This window comes from Mytilus californianus, unplaced genomic scaffold (genome assembly GCF_021869535.1).
Source record: "Mytilus californianus isolate M0D057914Y unplaced genomic scaffold, xbMytCali1.0.p SCAF_5, whole genome shotgun sequence".
Classification (NCBI taxonomy): domain Eukaryota; kingdom Metazoa; phylum Mollusca; class Bivalvia; order Mytilida; family Mytilidae; genus Mytilus; species Mytilus californianus.
This window is the reverse complement of record NW_026262701.1, coordinates 12,785,587-12,804,660: the sequence shown is the minus strand read 5'-3', so window position 1 is coordinate 12,804,660 and position 19,074 is coordinate 12,785,587. Positions and strand designations below refer to the sequence as shown.

The following is a 19,074-nucleotide window of genomic DNA, read 5'->3' as shown; positions in this document are numbered from 1 at the left end:
TAATCTACTTTAGCACCATCACTAACCCGTCATTTTTCGTGAAAAAAAAAATCATAGCTTCCTTTCTGTAACATAACTGTGGTTCAGACTTAGTCAACTCTTTCGTTTCGTCATTTTGAAATGGTTTATTGCAGTTTGTGTAATTGTTTTGGACTATTTCTTTATTTTATAGTATTTTTTCATAGACGGTACGGATTCAGACCATGCAGACGTATATACTAAAACGAGAACAAATGTAGAAGAAAAACTACTACGGCGGAAGATACCAAGGGGCATTCAAAACTCTTTTGAAAAGTCGTAGAAAAACTGACAACACCATGGAGAAAAAGATATTAATGAAAAGATCCTCATTGTCAATTTGTAGATCAAAATGAAGTTATGTGTTTAACATAGTCACCAAACTGAATTATTTAGTGAGAAAAACTTATCTCATCTATATAGCGGAACTTTAAGTTAAAGGATAATGCTAGCTTCTTTCATGCTAAATAGGAAGCATTATGCCTCGTATGAATGAAAGAACAGGTCGACAAGAAGAGAAGCACAATTGTTCTCCATAGAACTGCCAATTGTTTGTTGAAAAACACGTCCTTGAAAGGTAACGAATATGTTGTCAATAAAAAATTAAGTATCTTGTTGATGTTAGTTTCAGAGAATTTTTTGTTTGAATGTCTTTTTACAATGTATGAATTATACATGCCTAAAACAATATGTAGTTCATTCTTCTGAATTAAACAAACTATGACTAATTCTTTCAATCTATATTTAAGTTTAGAATGGGGAATAGAGGTGTAAAATGTTTCGTACTGTTGCAAAAGGAATGAGGGTTAGATTGTATGTACTCTAACAGATATTTGAAATTTGCTAGTAACTACATCTGATTCCTACCACTCTGGAGTAGGTAGTTACACAGTAACTTTGAAGCCCGGCTTTGATTGCTGGTTAAATTGATGTTAATAATTCCGAAATAGGTTTTGTTGAGCATTTGGAAGACATATATAACGCTGTGTGTATGTTTTGGTATCCAGTACAGTGAAGAAAGATCCGTGTATACTGTTTATATCATTGTTCTTCGGTCTTTTGTGGAAGAGATGTTCCAAGTGGTGAAGTTGAAATCGTCCTTTCTTAAATTGTACGTACGCCATCACGAATTGGTTGACCGTTATGGAATATCCGTTTGACAGATGACAACGAATATGTTCCAATTGTCGTAACTACAATCCCGTCTCTTTTTCCCAAATGTGACCTACCGAATTGGACTTAACATGAGCAACACGACGGGTTGCCACATGTGGGGCAGGATCTGCTTACCCTTCCGGAGCACCTGAGATCACCCCCAGTTTTGTGTTGCTCAGTCTTTGGTTTTCTATGTTGTGTATTGTGTACTGTTAATTGTTTGTCTGTCTGTTTGTCTTTTTCATTTTTGGCCATGGCGTTGTCAGTTTATTTTCGACCTATGAGTTTGAATGTACCTTTGTTATCCTTCACCTCTCTTTTTCATTGCGATCATACTAAATCTCGGACTCTCCTTATTTGTATTTACAATAAAAACAAGTTTATCAAAGCAAACAACGAGACCAGCAAGGTAAAGGGTTTTCGGAATATGATTATGCCTTCTTTGCGCTAAATCAGACGAGGCGTACTGATTGATTTTTTCATCTGGTCTATATATAAGTTTAAATTGGGCTTTGAACTACCTTTATGTAACTACGAGTACTCTTAGATCGGTACTATGTGTGTTTTGTCATTTTTATATTTGTTTGTGATTAATTCCAAACTGATGAATAAATCCCTTTCCAACTTATTTCTACTGATTTTACAATGTACTGTACCACAACTGACTCGGCTCACAAACTTTTTTAACCCGGTCATATTATTGTAGTGCCCGTTCCGTGCCAGGAGACTGTAATCCAGTATTTTGTTGTTGGTTGCTGTCTGCCAGTTTGTTTCAGTTTATCATTGTAGTATAAATCAGGCCTAGTGTTTCCTCTTTTGAATTGTTTCACTTTTATCATTATGGAGTCCGATTATATCCTACTATACGGTATGGGTTTTGCTCACTGTTGGATATCGCATGTTGAGGCGACCTGTACTTGTATACATCTTTGTAAATTGGTCTTTGATGGATAGTTGTCTCATCGGCAATCATAGTTTATATCGTTTATATCCAGAGGCAAATATTTGATTCATTTCTAAACATTAAGGAATTTGAATTTGTCAAAAATGACATTGAAAGTTATTTACAGTGTTGCAATCTGTCTTATATTATGATGTGCAATTTTCGTAAATCGTTTCCACCAATATATAAAAGTCAACATGGTTTTAAATACAGAATAAGTGATGATTGAAGGACCACTGAACACTTAGTCAACATTTATAGTTTCGTTTTCTTTCTCCGAAACTTCGAGGTGAACGTAAATCATACTTCAATGAACAGACATATGGAACGATATCTGCAAATAATTTTAAATTTAACTGATTAGATGAAAACATGACCGTTTAAGATATTATTTGAATCTGATTTTCAAATGTCAAATAAACATCCAATTTCCAAAGCATGCAACTCTCAAATGACTAGCTGACTGCAAGAGAGACCTCGAATGTTGACTCAAATGACTAGCTGACTGCGAGAGAGACCTCGAGTGTTTACTAGCTGACTGCGAGAGAGACCCCGAATGTTGACTCAAATTACTAGCTGACTGCAAGAGAGACCTCGAATGTTGACTAAAATTTCTAGCTGACTGCAAGAGAGACCTCGAATGTTGACTCAAATTTCTAGTTGACTGCAAGAGAGACCTCGAATGTTGACTCAAATGACTAGCTGACTGCAAGAGAGACCTCGAATGTTGACTCAAATGACTAGCTGACTGCGAGAGAGACCTCGGATGTTTACTAGCTGACTGCGAGAGAGACCTCGAATGTTTACTAGCTGACTGCGAGAGAGACCTCGAATGTTTACTAGCTGACTGCGAGAGAGACCTCGAATGTTGACTCAAATTACTAGCTGACTGCAAGAGAGACCTCGAATGTTGATTCAAATTTCTAGCTGACTGCAAGAGACCTCGAATGTTGACTCAAATTTCTAGCTGACTGCAAGAGAGACCTCGAATATTGACTCAAATGACTAGCTGACTGCGAGAGAGACCTCGAATGTATACTAGCTGAGTGCGAGAGAGACCTCGAATGTTGACTCAAATTACTAGCTAACTGCAAGAAACCTCGAATGTTGACTCAAATGACTAGCTGACTGCAAGAGAGACATCGAATGTTGACTCAAATTTCTAGATGACTGTAATAGAGACCTTGAATGTTGAAAATAGGACTAAAGCTTCAGTGGCAAATAAGTTGAAAATGAATAGTTGTGTCCAAATAATATTTCCAGGAAAAAATCTAAGACGCGGATTATCTATCATAATTATGAGAAATGTTTAAGAAATATTGGCCTACTGATGTACTTCTAAATTAATACAAAATAAACATTTACACACACCAATTGTCCTACCCATTAAAATACTATACAACTCAAAAGTTTACTCATTTCAGCTGCCATTTGTATGTATCTTCATATACAAAGCAGATAACCCTTCTCCAATTAGAGTTATTACCAAAACTTTGGGTTTGTTTATCGTACAAGATTTGTAGTTACCATGATCAACACGAGGGGTTACTGAAGTGGAGCAGGACTTTCTTACCCTCCCTGAGAAACAATTTTTGGTAACTTTTTTTTTAATCTTTATTTATATGTGTTATGTTTTGTTGACTGTTGTTTCATCGTCTTTTTTTAATGTAGTTTTGTCTGTCATCCATCTACCTCTGCTGTTGTATTCCCCCTTTGAAACATTTCCTCCTACTTTATGCAAGTTATTACGCCTTTTTTATAAACCAGTTCATGTCTGTTACATTAATCATGTCAATAAGTTTATTCGTCCATTCGATCTTGCTTGTTTTTTTTTATTTATTCTCTTATTTTACGTCTTCTTATTATATGGAACTACCATTTGTGAAGAAGATAAAAAAAAAAGTACATCTCCGTCCACCATATAATATATATAGCTATAACTATATAAATATATGAAAACACTGTACATGAAAATATGTATATAAGGGATGACCATTTGATTTTCTGGTCGGTAGACAGGACAATTTTTGCTGACGGAATATTCATTTTCAAAAGATGGTAAACAGGCTTGTGTATCAAGAGAGCAATTTTTTAGATTTCAAATACATATTTATATTCTGCATTTTGTCCCCTATAATCGATTTTCAAAAATAGAATATACTAGTAAACAATACATGCAGATCACGAAATAACAATACACTTATTTCGAACAATAGTTTATTGCAATAAAATCATTTCATATCACGCACATGTCTTCATCAGCTGGTGTATCTGAAAAAGATAAAATACACGTTATATATTCACATAAAATAAAGGGCGTCATTTGAATCATGATCGATTTTTTTTTCTCCATTAGTTTGGACCATCTTAATCAGTAAAATGATAAAAGTAATGACTCTTTTCAATTCTTGAGTTGGTCTTATATGTATACAAGGATAAATACTTATTTAGATGTAGTTATGATATCATCTTCAAAATGGACAGTAATTCTAACATTTTGTCTGCGAGCTGAAGGAATAAAAGAAGATGTGTGGTAAACACTAGCAGATAATATCGGTATACAGAACGTAAAATAAAACTGAGTATAGGTAAAAACACTTCACTCTACAATAACAGTATAATGAACAACAACACGAAAGACAACGACAAGCAAATAAAAATGATATCTCTAATTCAGTAAAAATCCATGTATTAAGAACAATGGATTGCATTGTATTTACAGTATCGATATATCGTATATGCCGATATACCATCCTTTAATATATATCACTCTCTGCATGGTTTATGACCTGTCGATATATAACCCTCTTGTATGGTTTATGGCCTGCCAATATATAACCCTCTTGTATATGACATGTCGATATATAACCCTCTGATATATCACATGCCGATATATAATCCTCTGATATATCACATGCCGATATATAACCCTCTGATATATCATATACCGATATATAACCCTCTGATATATCATATGGCGATATATAACCCTTTGACATATCACATGCCGATATATAACCCTCTTTTATCAGTACCACATGACGATTTATCACTCTCATATATCAGTATCATATGACGGTATATCACTCTCATATATCAGTATCCTATGACGATTTATCACTCTAATATATCAGTATCACATGACGATATAACAGTATTCAATGACGATTTATCACTCTCATATATTAGTATCACATGACGATATACCACTTTCTTATATCAGTATTACATGACGATATATATATATCACTCTCTGGTCATTCAGTATAATTTAGTCAATGTTGCCTTTAGTGGGTGATGTTACAGTAGGTTATAACGCTTTGAATCTGAACATATCTGTTTATAAGTGACAGGTACCTTAATCACCGTACAGGCTAGCAGTGATGCTCATCTCCCTTTTAACTCCTGCTGACATGTCATCTAGATTTTCTTTAATTCTAATTAAATTCAGATCTGAAAAAAACAGAAGTATTATCGACTTTACTTATTGGTTTCCTTCCATCTAGTATTTTTTTTAAATTATAATTGAAATTTGTTATATTAAAGATTTGAAGAAGTAAAATCGTTGCCGTTGCAAGTATTGTACACGTGGGCCTCATGTTGATTTCTTATTTACATTTCCACATTATGTTATTTACCTGATAGATATAGCCATAAACATTTGTTGTTTTTGTTGCTATTTTTCTAACAGAAGTCTCAGCAACGACAATTTTGTTTTTGTGAAAAATATTTCATTTTTTGTATAAAATGTTTTAAGATCCTTTAAATGATTTTAATATACACTTACCAACATGGTTCCCAAGATTCCTAATTTGTACAACTCTCCTGTTCTCGCCATTGTCTTCATTAGCTTTATTAGCCATCCTCAACTTCTTTTCCTGGGCCATGATTACTGGGCACCAAAAGTTAATCTCGTCCAATAGCCGAGTCCGCTTATCAAAACATTTATCCATTAATTTGTAAAGATTCTCAAGACGAGAAATTGTTTTGGGAATTCTAGTTCCTTTATTTCTTTTAAGCCGTCTGTTGACCTCTTAAATAAAAAACAAAAACATTGAATACCAGTCATATTAAATTGTACGATTAGGGATAAAAAGGGGACTCTCAGAAACTCTAAACGGGGAACAATAACAGCTCTTCTATTTTTTTTTCATTTATAATTTGTACATGATAATATATGATAATATGAGTTGAAGTAAGTGTTTGCCTTTTTTGCAATTTCAAAGCTAAATTTACGTCACTTTAAACGAATATTTTCAAAAGCAGTAGACCTATAACTAAACAAAGGAGAATGAGCTCTTGTTCATTGAATAATTTACCAAGAAAAAAAAAACCCTATATAAATGATTCATAAAAAGTAGAAAATTTAACGATAGTTTGTGTTTAGAAATAAGTAACGAATGATAACGGATAATAACTCATTTCTTATGCAGCAAAAATACTGCAATCTGATTGGTTAATTACCCCGGTGTAAATAACACCCACCCTTGTTCACCCCGGGATAAATAAAATTTTGCCAAAAAAATAAAAAAAATAAAAAATTTGTCAAAATAAAGAAAAAAAAATAAAATGTGAAAAAAAATATAAATAAATAAAATGTCAAAAAAAAATATATATATATATATAAAAAAATAAAAAATAAATAAATTTGAGGACAAAAATTTGTAAAAAAAATTAAAAAAAAATTAAAAAAAAATTTTGTTTTCCCGAAAATTCAAAAGAACAAAATTCTTTTTCTGAATTTCCCAAAAAATAAAGAAAAAAAATATTTGACAATACGCAGCAACATCAACGTTGAAAAAATGTTACACTGGAAATTTTTCATTAGCATTTTTCAATTTTACATCCCGGTTTAAAAATGAGTAAAGGAATTGTTCATAAGAAATAAATTCGTTATCTTGGTGTAATCAGGGGTGTACGGAATTTTACGTCTTTGCATATGTATTCAAAGTTACATATGCCCAATATATTTACACATGTCATTGATATTATTATTTGACCACATTTCTTAATTAAACAAATTGTCTGCAAATCTATGTATTTACCATACATTTAGGAATATGTTCAAAGGCTTTTGATATGTTCTGATTTGACATATATTTCAGCCGACTATAAAGACTTACAAATATATTCCTTTACAATACATTTGACAGGTCTCTGCATATTAAAGGAAATGATGCTTTACACCCCTCTATAAAGTTCTCGTTTTGAATTGGTTTACATACCAGGCAAATGTAGATGCACCTTACACTTTATAACCCCTACAAAATTATTTGAATGATGATGCTTTGCTACCTAGACAAAGAAACATATTTGCGGATAAATTTACATCATAGAAAAATACATGACAAAGATTTCCATTTGCAGAGGTATACAAATACATAAGTTTGCGAAAGTTTTGAGATGGTCATAAATATATGCAAATTCTAAACTTTAAAATGGTTTGATTAGGTGTTAATATATTTTATAAACCGCGGTCTCTCATAACCGCCCATAGGAGGGTATAGCACAAGAAATGTTGATATTTACTACATGTAAAAACAAGATAAACTAAATGCAGCGGTTTGTAAATATATGTAAATGTCGGTCTTTGAATACATTTACATAACCTTTGCATACCTCTTCAAATCCGGGATTTCGTGTAGTGTACACCGTTTTTGAAAATTCATACACCCATTCGGCTGCGCCTCAGGGTGTATGAATTTTCAACAACGGTGTAAAATTCTGTACACCCCTGATTACACCAAGATAACTAATATTCTTGCTGTAAAACTAAAACCCCAAAACTATAAACGTTATTAACAATTATAAACCACACACACCTTCCATTTCAACTGATGTCGTGTCTTTTTGCCATATGGAATGAACCAAAAGACTTCTGTAAACTTTCATTTCTGAAATAGAATATTTTAAAGTAATCAAGATTGTCTTTCGTCGAGTTCAAGGGTTTGAATGGTTTCATGACGTGGAACACTCCACAATCTATAAAACTAATACAATTACCCCCCACCCCCCAAAAAAAAAATAAAATGATTAGAAATGTAGGCAGAATGATATTTTATCATGTTTCATTTCATGTAGTGTATGGGTTCAAATTCATGTTATGTACCCGATTTTATTACAGAAAAAAACCTTAAATATACCTTAAAGACGGTATTTGCTGTTGTGTTTTGGTTTTTGGAGGACTAACAAGTTTTGTGTTTTAGTTCTCATTATTTTTGGGGAAGTTTAATATTTTTGTCTTCACAAATTTTGGATTTCCAATGTACCTTGATATGGTTATTCCAGAAACAATAAATGGTGTTTATATTCATTATAAGATTTGCCCCAATAATTCTCAAATAGTGTGTCTCTAGGGTGGATCATCGGTATATATTTTCTCAGATAGAATTTTCTTATACTTTGCCAAAATGTGGATTTTACCGTGCTTTTCTCAAATATGAAATAAAAGTATGGGTCACCGTGCTATTTCGTCAATGTGCAGAGATTATTCATGAAGAAAAAAACTATTTGTGAATAAAATAAAATCTATGAGATAGAAATTTGTAATAAATTATGATAGGTTTGATAGGTTTTAATATGCTTTAAGAAAATAAAAATAAAAATGGTGCCACTTTCTAGCTACATGTCAACAATGTCATCATTCCTTTATAAAAAAAAATCACTTTAAAATTATCTCCCCTTAAATGGCTAAGTTGAAAAAGTGATTCAAAATTGTAGTGTAAAACACATCCTTTCTTTCCATATAAAACATAACTGTGTAAAAATAGTAACATGTTGTTGATGGAATTGAAAAGTGTTCAGACATACTGTGACATATTTTGCACTCCTTAATTTCCAGGATACAGAAAGTAGGGCAAGAAAAATGAATAAGGGGATACAATAGTTTACTCACACACCTTTCTTACGGCTTCTTGTCAGCAGGACACTCTTTTGCATCCCAAAGAACAGGAAGAAGAGCAGCAATATACAGAATAACTGTATTTTACTGAAGTCAGCCAGGTACTGTGTACAGGAAAGTAATGAAAGGCAGTGAAGAGAAAGAAAGAAGTTGAGTGATAAGAACAGTGCAAACAAAGATTGAGAAGCTAAAACAATAAGTACTAATACATTTGATAACATAAGATGAAAGAAACGCTGTTAATAGCGTGCAAGTGTAGACTTAATAAAAAATAAAAAACAACAATAATGAAAAAATAAAGTTAAATAGTTGTCAGTCTGTAAATTAAAGTCTAACTGGCCATAGAATGGTGGACGCAAGGCTATCTTAATCAGGTTGAATGAATATCAAACGTAAGACATATAAAGTATATATAAATTGAAGTTGTTGAAAAAGGTTGCTTACGTTTTCTGAGAATGAAATGAAGTTGACAATGGAATCTAAAGTATATTCTACAGCTGGGAGAACTACATTGGTGTACGTGTATGTTGTTATATCTGTTGTCTGTTGTAATACCGGATGAACTAGATCCTCAATGTAAACTGGCAGAACTACATTGTTGTACGTGTATGTTGCTGCATCTGTTGTCTGTTGTAACACCGGATGAACTAGATCATCTATGTGATGTTTCATTATGTGCATAAGTAGACTATTGAAGTCAAGGGCTGATTTCCAGTAAAACTTTGTATACTCATTGGCTTTGTAAGATGTGTCTGATAGGACTTGAAAGTAGTTTCTGGTGTAGTCAGACATATGCGCCTGTGTTATCATGGTAACATCTATGAAGGTGTCTAGATACCCTGTTATTTGTTCTGACATGACCTGTTGTGATGTGTTGTATACCCATTGTAATTTCCTTAAATAATCAGTTGTGTATTCTGTGACATAATGCATCATGTTCATAGGTTCAAACATTCTGAAAAATAACCATCCTGTGCATGCATTTCTTGATCTCATATTGCGTGCATATCGAAATGTCTCTATAAGGTTTGATTATAATAATGAACATTTTAGTGTTCCAAGGCAAAATTTTGATGCTTTGAAGTCAAGGCATCGATCAAGATATGTGATTCAGAATTATGACATATTTTGCATAGATCTCCGGCTCCTCTAGTGGTGATTATTTATGTAAATCATGCTATATTGTTACAATATGTTTATACCAATTTAAAAAACGATATTATATTGTGTCATTTATGGTACAATGAGTTATAAATGATTTTTTTTCAACTATAGTTAATACTGTAAATATTTCAACATTGTATCCTGTTTAGACAGAATAATTTGTGTCATGCTTATATGTGTAGAAAAGATTATCTTAATATCTCATCTTTTCATTTTTACGTCCGAAAGCTAGAGATGTTCAAAGAAATTGTACCAACATAATCGAATGATATGTAAGCATTGCGGATTAATACTTTTGAAATAAAGTCACTATATAGGACAAATTCGGCCTTCATTTACTTTATGGGTCCCTCAAATTTCGGTTTGTTTTGTTTTGTTTGGTTTGGGTAAGGATTAGTTTAGTAAAAAAAAAAACCTTTTGCAACCAGTGCAAAACCTTATTTAAGACTATGGTAAAATTAAGAGAAAATATAAAAATAGCAACTTACATATAGAAGATTCTATAACCTAAGACCAGTAACAACCAATAATATTCACTTTTGTAGCACGGAACTGAAAAAAAAACGTCTGCTCGATCGAAGAGAAGAAGACTGTCTGTCACAATGTTTCAAGCGTAACTAAGGGGAGATAAGCTGACGTAACAAAGGACAACAATGACGTTATATGATAGAACTGCGGATCCAATTATTTACGCTCCTTTCGATTCTCTTTTTATCACCAAAAAGAAACGATTAATTGACGCTTCTGATCATAATTGGAATTACTTTATAAAAATTTGTCTCGAGTAACGGTCGTTATTTCAGAAAAGATACGAATAAATAAAGAGAGGCAAAAAAAACTATAATAGCTAGACAAGATGGAAATTGGAAGTCAGAAAGAAAAGGCATGAATTTATGTTAATAATACCCAAAAAGGATTCATAAAAAGTATAAATTGACAGTATTGGACAGTTTAATAGACTATACCAACCACAAAACACCCGACTCCTCCGAAACAAATACAAATAACAACGAACAACACACAGACTATACCAACCACAAAACGCCCGACTCCTCCGAAACAAAAACATATAACAACGAACAACACACAGACTATACCAACCACAAAACGCCCGACTCCTCCGAAACAAATACATATAACAACAAACAACACACAGACTATACCAACCACAAAACGCCCGACTCCTCCGAAACAAAGACAAATAACAATGAACAACACTCAGACTATACCAACCACCAAACGTCCGACTCCTCCGAAACAAAGACAAATAACAACGAACAACACACAGACTATACCAACCACAAAACGCCCGACTCCTCCGAAACAAAAACATATAACAACGAACAACACACAGACTATACCAACCACAAAACGTCCGACTCCTCCGAAACAAATACATATAACAACGAACAACACACAGACTATACCAACCACAAAACGCCCGACTCCTCCGAAACAAAGACATATAACAAGGAACACCACTCAGACTAAACCAACCACAAAACGCCCGACTCCTTCGAAACAAGTACATATAACAACAAACAACACACAGACTATACCAAACACAAAACGCCCGACTCCTCTGAAACAAATACATATAACAACAAACAACACACAGACTATACCAACCACAAAACGTCCGACTCCTCCGAAACAAAGACAAATAACAACGAACAACACACAGACTATACCACCCACCAAACGCCCGACTCTTCCGAAACAAATACATATAACAACAAACAACACACAGACTATACCAACCACAAAACGTCCGACTCCTCCGAAACCAATACAAATAACAACGAACAACACACAGACTATACCAACCACAAAACTCCCGAATCCTCCGAAACAAATACATATAACAACAAAACACACACAGACTATACCAACCACAAAACGCCCGACTCCTCCGAAACAAATACATATAACAACAAACAACACACAGACTATACCAACCACAAAACGTCCGACTCCTCCGAAACAAAGACAAATAACAACAAACAACACACAGACTATACCACCCACAAAACACCCGACTTCTCCGAAATAAATACAAATAACAACGAACAACACACATACTATACCAACCACAAAACGCCCGACTCTTCCGAACTAAAGACAAATAACAACAAACAACACACAGACTATACCAACCACCAAACGCCCGACTCCTCCGAAACAAAGACAAATAACAACCAACACACAAACTATACCAGCAATAAACGCCCGACTCCTCTGAAACAAAGACAAATAACAACAAACAACACACAGACTATACCAACCACCAAACGTCCGACTCTTCCGAAACAAATACATATAACAACAAACAACACACAGACTATACCAACCACAAAACGTCCGACTCCTCCGAAACAAAGACAAATAACAACAAACAACACACAGACTATACCAACCACAAAACGTCCGACTCCTCTGAAACAAAGACAAATAACAACAAACAACACACAGACTATGCCAACCACAAAACGTCCGACTCCTCCGAAACAAATACATATAACAACGAACAACACTCAGACTATGCCAACCACAAAACGCCCGACTCCCCCGAAATAAATACAAATAACAACAAACAACACACAGACTATACCAACCACAAAACGTCCGACTCCTCTGAAACAAAGACAAATAACAACAAACAACACACAGACTATACCAACCACAAAACGTCCGACTCCTCTGAAACAAAGACAAATAACAACAAACAACACACAGACTATACCAACCACAAAACGTCCGACTCCTCCGAAACAAATACATATAACAACGAACAACACACAGACTATACCACCCACAAAACACTCGACTCCTCCGAAATAAATACAAATAACAACGAACAACACTCAGACTATACCAACCACCAAACGCCCGACTCCTCCGAAACAAATACATATAACAATAAACAACACTCAGACTATACCAAACACAAAACGCCCGACTCCTCCGAAACAAAGACAAATAACAACGAACAACACTCAGACTATACCAACAACAAAACGCCCGACTCCTCCGAAACAAAGACAAATAACAACGAACAACACACAGACTATACCAACCACAAAACGCCCAACTCTTCCTAAATAAAGACAAATAACAACAAACAACACAGTTTTTCAAATATTTCAAGAAATGAGAGAATTTGTTTGGCCTTAAGGGAGATATATTTTCTAACTTCATGTGAAAAATTTGAATCTGATAATATTGTTCTCTTTGTTCACCAAAACAATTGCCAATACTTGACAATGAACCAACAATTAAAAGCAATGAAGACAGTCAGGTCTTAAATGATTTCTTAAAAGCAGTTGGAAGATTTACTTAAGTTACATGCTATATGATTTAGATTAATATTACATTTTCAGTTTATAGTAAGCATGTATTATGGACAATAATTGTCTTTAATAAACTCCTCATAGATACCAGGATTAAAATTGTGTACGCCAGACGCGCGTTTTAACTGCAAAAGACTCACCATTGATTCTCGAATCAGAAAAATTTAAAGGGCCAAATAAAGAAAGAAGTTGTAGAGCACTGAGGACCCAAAATTCAGAAAGGTTATGTCACATACAGCTAAGGTAATCTCATCCTGGGGTAGAAAATCCTTAGTATTTCGCAAAATTCCAAGTTTTGTAAACAGAAATCATTTATTATTATGACTATATTAATAATATAATTAATGTCAACACAGAAGTGCTGACTACTGGACTGGTGATATCCTCAGTTTGAAATTAATATTTATTGTAAAAAGATGAATGTGACAATACCGCGACGGACTTTCAAGGCTTGAGCGAAATGAAGCTTATGACCAAGTGAGCTGTTTTAGCAAAGTCAGATTCAGGCTAATTATAGTTATCCTTTTCTTCTGTCGTAAAATATAATTGACGTTTCATTTAAAAGTCTTAAAATAAATGACTGAAGTAAATTTCAGCTCAAGAAATATATCTTTGCATTATTTGCATCCGGTGTCAATTAGTGCAGATTAGTAAAATAGGTTATTTTTAAAATGACGTTCACAAAATCATCCAGTCATCAAAATAACAGGTGTCAGTCAGTCAATGACAAAGTTCCAGACAAAACAGGTTTATATAATTTTGTTCTAAATTTTAACAATGTTGGAGGAACAAGAGAGGTAAGATCAGTTATCTTTGATTTTCTAAGCGCTTTCTATAGAATCATGTACATGTAGACATATAATTGTAGAATTCATCTATCGAAGATGAAGCTCACTTTCAATTTCCAGTCTGTCTATTGTAAGGAATTTTATTTGAAGTCCCTTTGTTCGTCTATGACGATTTATGAGATGCATATACATGAAATCTATTTCAACAAATATCTTTGCAGTAATGTAATATGAAATTATGAAAATTTTTAATTTTGAAATGATTTTGAATCTGATATAAAATTATGTGAAATATTACATCAAATTGGAGAAGACGATACTAAAGTGAACAACTTGTGTCTTATCCATTTGTCCTTTTGAACAATGAAATATCATGTATAACTATCAAATTCCGAAAAAAATGAGTTTATTCAGTCCGGCGATGAGCATTTTCTAAATTTGATGGGACTAGAAAATTTATATGTGAATCGATTGTTTATCTAAGCAGATTTGTCAAATTCATAATAAATATGGCTAGCAGAAGAAAGCTCTGATTGTGCTTCTCATTGAAATTTTGGTGATATTTCAGAAATAAGATATTTAGATGCGGATAATGTTTAAATTTCATAGAGGGGCGTAAAAGGGGGGGGGGGGGGAGGGATCTGCACGGAAGAACGCGAAATAAAATTGCCATTTCACGATGAATGAACAATTAAAAATTTCTTGCACGTTGATCTTTTTACCGATTTCACGAAACACGGTGAATAACGAACCCTTTTCACGGCTTCACGTGAAATAAAAATGGCAAAACACGTTGCACGAAAATAACCCTTTACCACCCTCTTCATAAAAGCTATATAAAAGATCTCTGAAAGTCAGTCCCTGAAATCTACAAAAGATATTTATTAATTTACATTGTGTACAACTGTCTCTCTTTTCAATATTTCGGTCGCTCAGCTGACATATGGTTCAAGGTAACCGTGAAAATTGCTCACCTGGTTTATAATCCATATGAGCTGAAAACGAATTGAAATATCAAATCAATGTCGGAACTATAGTTCCTGCATTGCAAATGTCAGTTCAACTTAATTTTTAGGTAATGGTGCCACATGGTGCCTTGAATTGGATATTTGTCGTAGTGAATTGGGTGATATAGTCACCTGGTTAGTTCGAGGGAGCGAAAATATTTTTTCACTTAAATAGCTGTTTTAAAAATATTAAGCTCCGAATGTCAAATGAAACAATTCCTACTCATAACTTTACATCAAGTTTATACTAAGATAAGAAGCACAGTTAAGGCGGGTTATTTGTGAAAAGAAGGAGAACAAACCAAGGCGGCACCATAAATCAAATAAAGACAGACAGCATGGCAAGAAAGAAGTAAAAAAAACGACGAAAAGAAAACAGTACAAATACAGAAATGCTGTAAAATGATCATAAAAATATATTTCATAACAACAGGTTCAACTTCATTTTCCAAATCAAATTCCTTATAGATACAAAGATTTGGTTAGGAAGTTTGGTTGTATCTGTAGAATTTTCATTGATGCGATATATCACATCATAATTTTACGGTGATACTGTTTATAGAGCCCGAAAATTTAGATAAGATCCATGTGAACTCATATATTTATCTTACCTCCTATTTGTGTGTGTGCGTCGTCCCGATCATTTGAGTTAAGCCAATTGCAACTGATTTTACATTTTACATCTTATGTTGTGCTGTTACACCATCGACCTAGGTTAGGGAGGGGAGGAGCTGACAAACATGTTTAGTACCGGCTGCGCCACAGTCTTTATGTGCCTGTCTAAAGTCAGAAGTCTGTAATTGAGTGTTTGTCGTTCATTATATTTGTTTTTTGTAAATTGTTTGTAAAATATTTAGCCGTTAGTTTTCTCATTTGAATTGTTTCACATTTGGTCATGGTCGACTATACTGTATGGGGTTTCTCATTGTTGAAGGCCATGCGGTGACCTATAATTGCTTATATCCACTTATTTTAACTCTTGTGGATAGTTGTCTCATTGGCAATCATACCACATCTCCTTATTTTTATATTGACGCGGCCTCAAATAAGGAGATATGGTATGATTGCAAATTAGACAACTGTTCAACAGAGACTAAATTACGTGGATTTAAACAATTTTATAGATCAAAATGGATCGATGAATTAAGGAGATGTGGTATGATTGCCAATTGACAACTATCCAAATGAACAGGATATAAGCAACTATAGGTCACAGCATGGCCTTCATCAATAAGCTAAACCCTAACGTAGATTCGGCCATAAAAGGCCCCGACATGAAAAAATGTGAAACATTTCAAATGAAAAAACTATCAGCCTATCTCGTCTTTTTGTAAATGGCTGTTCAATGATAGACAATATTTGGATTTCTCATAGGTATCATTTGGATAGTTGTCTCATTGTCAACCATACCACATCTCCATATTTTATAAAGCGATTTTAACCGTTATTTTTTTCATATAGAATATGATTTTGAGGTAATGTTTTAAATTTGTTTAATTTTTTTTAATTTTTACAGTTTCACAGAGCTTCCAGCTTTCTCTGGTATATATAAGTCTTTAATGGTATGTATTATAAAATCTAGATTAAACATTAAAATAGGGGGATAGCCTTACACAGGGAAAACAACAATTAAATGATTCTTACAACAAAGTCGTCGACCCCAATTTTTTTCAATCATGTTTTTATCTAAAAATCATGATATATGTTGCCACAAGATTTTGAGAAAAAAATCACGAGAAGAACTGGCATATCTTTTAGGTCTTTAACATTTGTTTCATACTTCAATCATTTGTTGCCCGTTTTTCACTATATTAATAAAATTCTTTAAAGATTAACATCGTTTCGATTCCGATTATGTGTTGGTTAGTTTTTAGAATTAGTAAAATGTATTTATAAGTCGAAATGCATTCCTTACGAAAGTTTGTTTAAATCGAAAGTTTATGTTAACTGTGAGAGTGATTGGTAGTTTGAAATTGAAATTTTCATTAAGCACAAATATAGATAGGCAAGTCTTGCAAAAAAATATATACTCAGTGTAGAGAAAATACATCACCGGACAGAATAAATCGGAAAGGAAAAACCGATAATTTATCTGTATATCTTATGAAATGGATAAAAAGAGTAATCCTTCAGGGATGTAACATATCGTAGCTGCCAGTGTGGTTCGTGTGAAATTACTTTTAGTAGCACAATCTATGTCCAACACTTTATTTAACCGAAACAAAATCTATAACCAGGGTAAATTTTAGACCGATCGTGGTCTGAACCCCTGACCACGTTTTATGGAATATAAAATAAAGAAGTTTAACGAATTAATAAAATTCACTGTCATATATCTGTTTATCTTCATAATTGATTCGAAAAAAAGTTAATTAAAACATATGTAATAGGTCACGTTTGCCAGCTTGGCTGTTGTAAAATTGTATTTATTATCTCATAACTTAAGTTTGGTGTCCCAAGCCATATTGTACTGTTACCGTTACCTACGTTCCTTACCATGTTTTACGGAATTAAAATTCAGCAGAAGCATATGCATTATAATCTAGTCATAGATTAGACAATGAAAATCTAAGGGACCCATGATATGATTCCAATTCTTTCACAATAAGTCTAATAATATTTCAATTTGGCATCCTTTTTTTTTTGTAGACTAACAGCACTGATTTGAACATGTCAATCGATAGAACGTTTAGCTGTGGTAAGCATTTTTAATCTGATATATGTTTGGACTTTGGGCAATCTAACTTTATAGAGCAAGTTAGAAAAGGCCGACTTTTATTTTTTTCAGTATAATTTTCTTTATTCAAGTAATTCTAGATAGATTAATTTCATCTGTATATTTTCAAAAAAAGAATCTAAATTCGTCTAATCATCTGCTGGTATATTATGAATACATATTAATATTTTTTGTTAAATATATCTATCTTTATTGACTTTAGTATGTGAGCTAAGATTTAACCCACGAATTTCGTACATTATTGAGCATATCGTCTCTATAACGCTGACCCATTGAATTTCCTTGGGCATACACTGGGTTTGTTCTAAGGTTATTGGAATTGCTGCTAACATTATTATGCTCCATCGCCAAATCTTTCAACTTTCTGTACGCAGGCAGGGGCTAAACGCCCATTTCGAGGCCTGTATTCGACGAACGTCGATCACATCTTTGTAGAAGAAAACATGAACCAAAAACGGCGCCGGTTTCTCGATCTAGTTTGATATTATCTCCGCTAACGGCGTGACATTGTGCTCTTGACAATCGACTGTTTGACACCCAAGTTTTATACACGTTAGTTTTACGGGTGATTTAACTACAAGTTTCCTGTGAAATAAACGAACAGTTTATCTGTACGGTAACTGTAAAATTGAGAATGGAAATGGTAACCTTCATTTTTCATGTCTTGAATAGCCAAATTGCTAGTACTGGCATTTTGTATTTATAATACACCTTTAATAACGCATTGGCAACTTTTTTTCAAATTAAAGACCTTTTTTTACAGAGTATATATAATAATCTGATTTAAAAACCAGATACCAAATTTTTTAAATAAAATTAAATTTTAATAACTATTTTGTAAAATACATGCACTTATTGTGATATTTATATAGCACTTTTCTTTCTGTTTTAAATACCACGCATTCGTCAAAACAAAGTAATCTTCAATATCCTGAAGTTTTGTTGAAAACGTAAAGAAGAAGAAGAAGAAGAAGATACTGTCATTTTAAAAGAGTTAATAACTATTTTGTA

General features: G+C 33.3%; 1 protein-coding gene and 1 long non-coding RNA gene across 2 annotated transcripts; one reads left to right on the top strand and one right to left on the bottom strand.

The window, feature by feature from the left end:
* Window positions 1-5,909: 5,909 nt before the first annotated feature.
* On the bottom strand, window positions 5,910-10,168 carry LOC127701410 (uncharacterized). The gene is made up of 3 exons (XR_007982023.1): window positions 9,462-10,168; window positions 7,939-8,010; window positions 5,910-6,149 (listed from the first exon to the last, which is right to left on the bottom strand). It is a non-coding gene; the product is annotated as an uncharacterized LOC127701410 (long non-coding RNA).
* A 247-nt stretch (window positions 10,169-10,415) lies between these two features.
* LOC127701821 (salivary glue protein Sgs-3-like) lies at window positions 10,416-12,758 on the top strand. The gene is made up of 3 exons (XM_052205788.1): window positions 10,416-10,430; window positions 11,140-11,706; window positions 12,456-12,758. Exons 1-3 carry the CDS (start codon window positions 10,416-10,418, stop codon window positions 12,756-12,758), a joined length of 885 nt encoding a protein of 294 aa, XP_052061748.1.
* The last annotated feature ends 6,316 nt before the right edge of the window (window positions 12,759-19,074 follow it).

What these genes read in the sequence shown, in the direction of transcription:
- LOC127701821 (XM_052205788.1), top strand. An exon ending in GCCCGACTCCTTCGAAACAA is followed by an intron (nt 11,707 to 12,455) that starts GTACATATAACA and finishes AACAACACACAG; the next exon opens with ACTATACCAACCACCAAACG.